At 48.6% G+C, this 2,083-nt stretch overlaps 1 protein-coding gene across 1 annotated transcript; it reads right to left on the reverse strand.

Moving 5' to 3' along the window:
* Positions 1 to 177: 177 nt before the first annotated feature.
* On the reverse strand, positions 178 to 1,110 carry EMH_0087930 (nucleoporin FG repeat-containing protein, putative; the record flags this gene model as incomplete). The annotated part of the gene is made up of 3 exons (XM_013501223.1): positions 178 to 220; positions 302 to 425; positions 747 to 1,110. The coding sequence occupies 3 exons, from the start codon at positions 1,108 to 1,110 to the stop codon at positions 178 to 180; spliced, it is 531 nt and encodes a 176-aa protein (XP_013356677.1).
* Between the last annotated feature and the right edge of the window lie 973 nt (positions 1,111 to 2,083).

Genomic DNA, 2,083 nt, shown 5'->3' on the forward strand with positions numbered 1-2,083 from the left:
GTTTCGCCAGTAAACTGCTGCGGCAGCGGTGTTCCAGCTGCGTCAGCCCTGAGCAGGCGTAAACCCTAAACCCTAGACCCTAAACCCTAAACCCTAAACCCTTTTTTTTTTCTAGGGTTTAGGGTTTAGGGTTTAGGGTTTAGGTTTTTATTTTAGCGCGGCAAGGCAGCAGAGCGATCACACTAAGATGCCCAGCTTGGCTTTTGCTCGCGCGTAAACCCTAAACCCTAAACCCTAAACCCTAGAAACCCTAGAAACCCTAGAAACCCTAAACCCTAAACCCTAAACCCTAAACCCTCACCTGAGTTGCTGCATGAGCTGCTGCTGCTGCTGCTCGTCGCGCTGATAAAACTCCCATCTTATTTCTTCGTTTGTAATCTCTAAACCCTTATAAACCGCCGAAGCAGAAGGGCCCGCGCTTACACCTACACACAAACCCTAAACCCTAAACCCTAAACCCTAAACCCTAGATATTTTATTTTAGGGTCAATAGTATATTTCTCCATTCATTTTTCTCTTTACAACGATATACCATACACCCTAAACCCTAAAACCCTAAACCCTAAACCCTAAACCCTAAACCCTCAAACCCTAAACCCTAAACCCTAAACCCTAAACCCCACTAGTAAAAGGCCAGCAACCACTCTTTTTGGCGGTTTGTAGATGCTTCCAGGCCTCAACATAAACTTTTGCTTCTGTATATTTTTCTCCTTTTGTTTCTTTTTGTACGGCCATGGGTGTAGCACCATCTGCTGCTGCTGCTGCTGCTGCTGCTGCTGCTGCTGCTGCTGGTGCTGCTGCTGCTGCTGCTGCTGCTGTGGGGGAGAGAGCGGGACAGAAGGGAGATGCAGCAGCAGCAGGCTGACCGAAAGGGTTTACTGTAGATGAAGCAAATATGCTGCTGCTGCTGCTGCTGCTGCTGCTGCTGCTGCTGCTGAATGCCCCCCCAAAAGGACTTGCTGCTGCAGCAGGAGCAGCAGCAGCAGCAGCAGAACCCCATACAAACGGCTGCTGCTGCTGCTGCTGCTGCTGCTGCTGCTGCGGCTGGAAAGGAGAAGCAGAAAACTGCTGCAGAGGTGCAGCAGGACCAAAGGGCGAAGGAGTCAGCATCCTCAAACCCTAAACCCTAAACCCTAAACCCTAAACCCTAAACCCTGCAACGCGCACAAACTATAAACCTCCATTTTTTAACCCTAAACCCTAAACCCTAAACCCTAAAACCCTAAACCCAATCAAACCTTCCCCCACCAGCTGCTGTTGAAGCGAGGCTCGAGGGTTTAGGGTTTAGGGTTTAGGGTTTAGGGTTTAGGGTTTAGCAGCGTTGCTAGGGCATCTACCGAGAGAAAGAAAAAATAAAAAACGTTTCTGCTTTTCTTCTCTTGAATATATAAAACCCTGTTTAGGGTTTAGGGTTTAGGGTTTAGGGTTTAGGGTTTTGTTGGGGGGTGGCTGGGGTGGAGCGGCAGCCCCACGGCTGAGGGTTTAGGGTTTAGGGTTTAGGGTTTACGTAAACCCTTTAGTTTTTTTTGAGGGTTTGGGGTTTAATAAGAAACAAAAATTAATAAAAATGCGGGGGTTACTGCTACAAACCCTAAACCCTAAACCCTAAACCCTAAACCCTAAACCCTAAACCCTCGGCTGTGTGTTGCATGCATGCATTCTCTGTTCTTCATTTTTAGGGTTTAGGGTTTAGGGTTTAGGGTTTATGTAGACGCCCGCAAACAAAATATATAAAACATCAATACTAATCCTCTAAACCCTAAACCCTAAACACTTCTACGCTGCTGCTGCTGCTGCTGCTGCTGCTACTAGTACTGCTGCTGCTGCTACTAGTACTGCTGCTGCTGCTGCTGCTGCTGCTGCTGCTGTTAGCGTCGCTACTAGTACTCAGCTGCTGCTGCTGCAGCAGCTGCTGCTGCTGCTGTTGCTGCTGCTGCTGCTGCTGCTGCTGCTTGGAGAGTTGCTTCTTATGAAGCTTTAAGTTTTTATTTTGCTGCAGCTCGCAGCAAGCTTCTGCTGTTGCTGCTGCTGCTGTTGCTGCTGCTGTTGCTGCTGCTGCTGTTGCTGCTGCTGCTGCTGCTGT

The sequence above is a fragment of the Eimeria mitis genome, genomic scaffold (genome assembly GCF_000499745.2).
Source record: "Eimeria mitis Houghton genomic scaffold, Emh_scaff6522, whole genome shotgun sequence".
In the NCBI taxonomy this organism is placed as follows: domain Eukaryota; phylum Apicomplexa; class Conoidasida; order Eucoccidiorida; family Eimeriidae; genus Eimeria; species Eimeria mitis.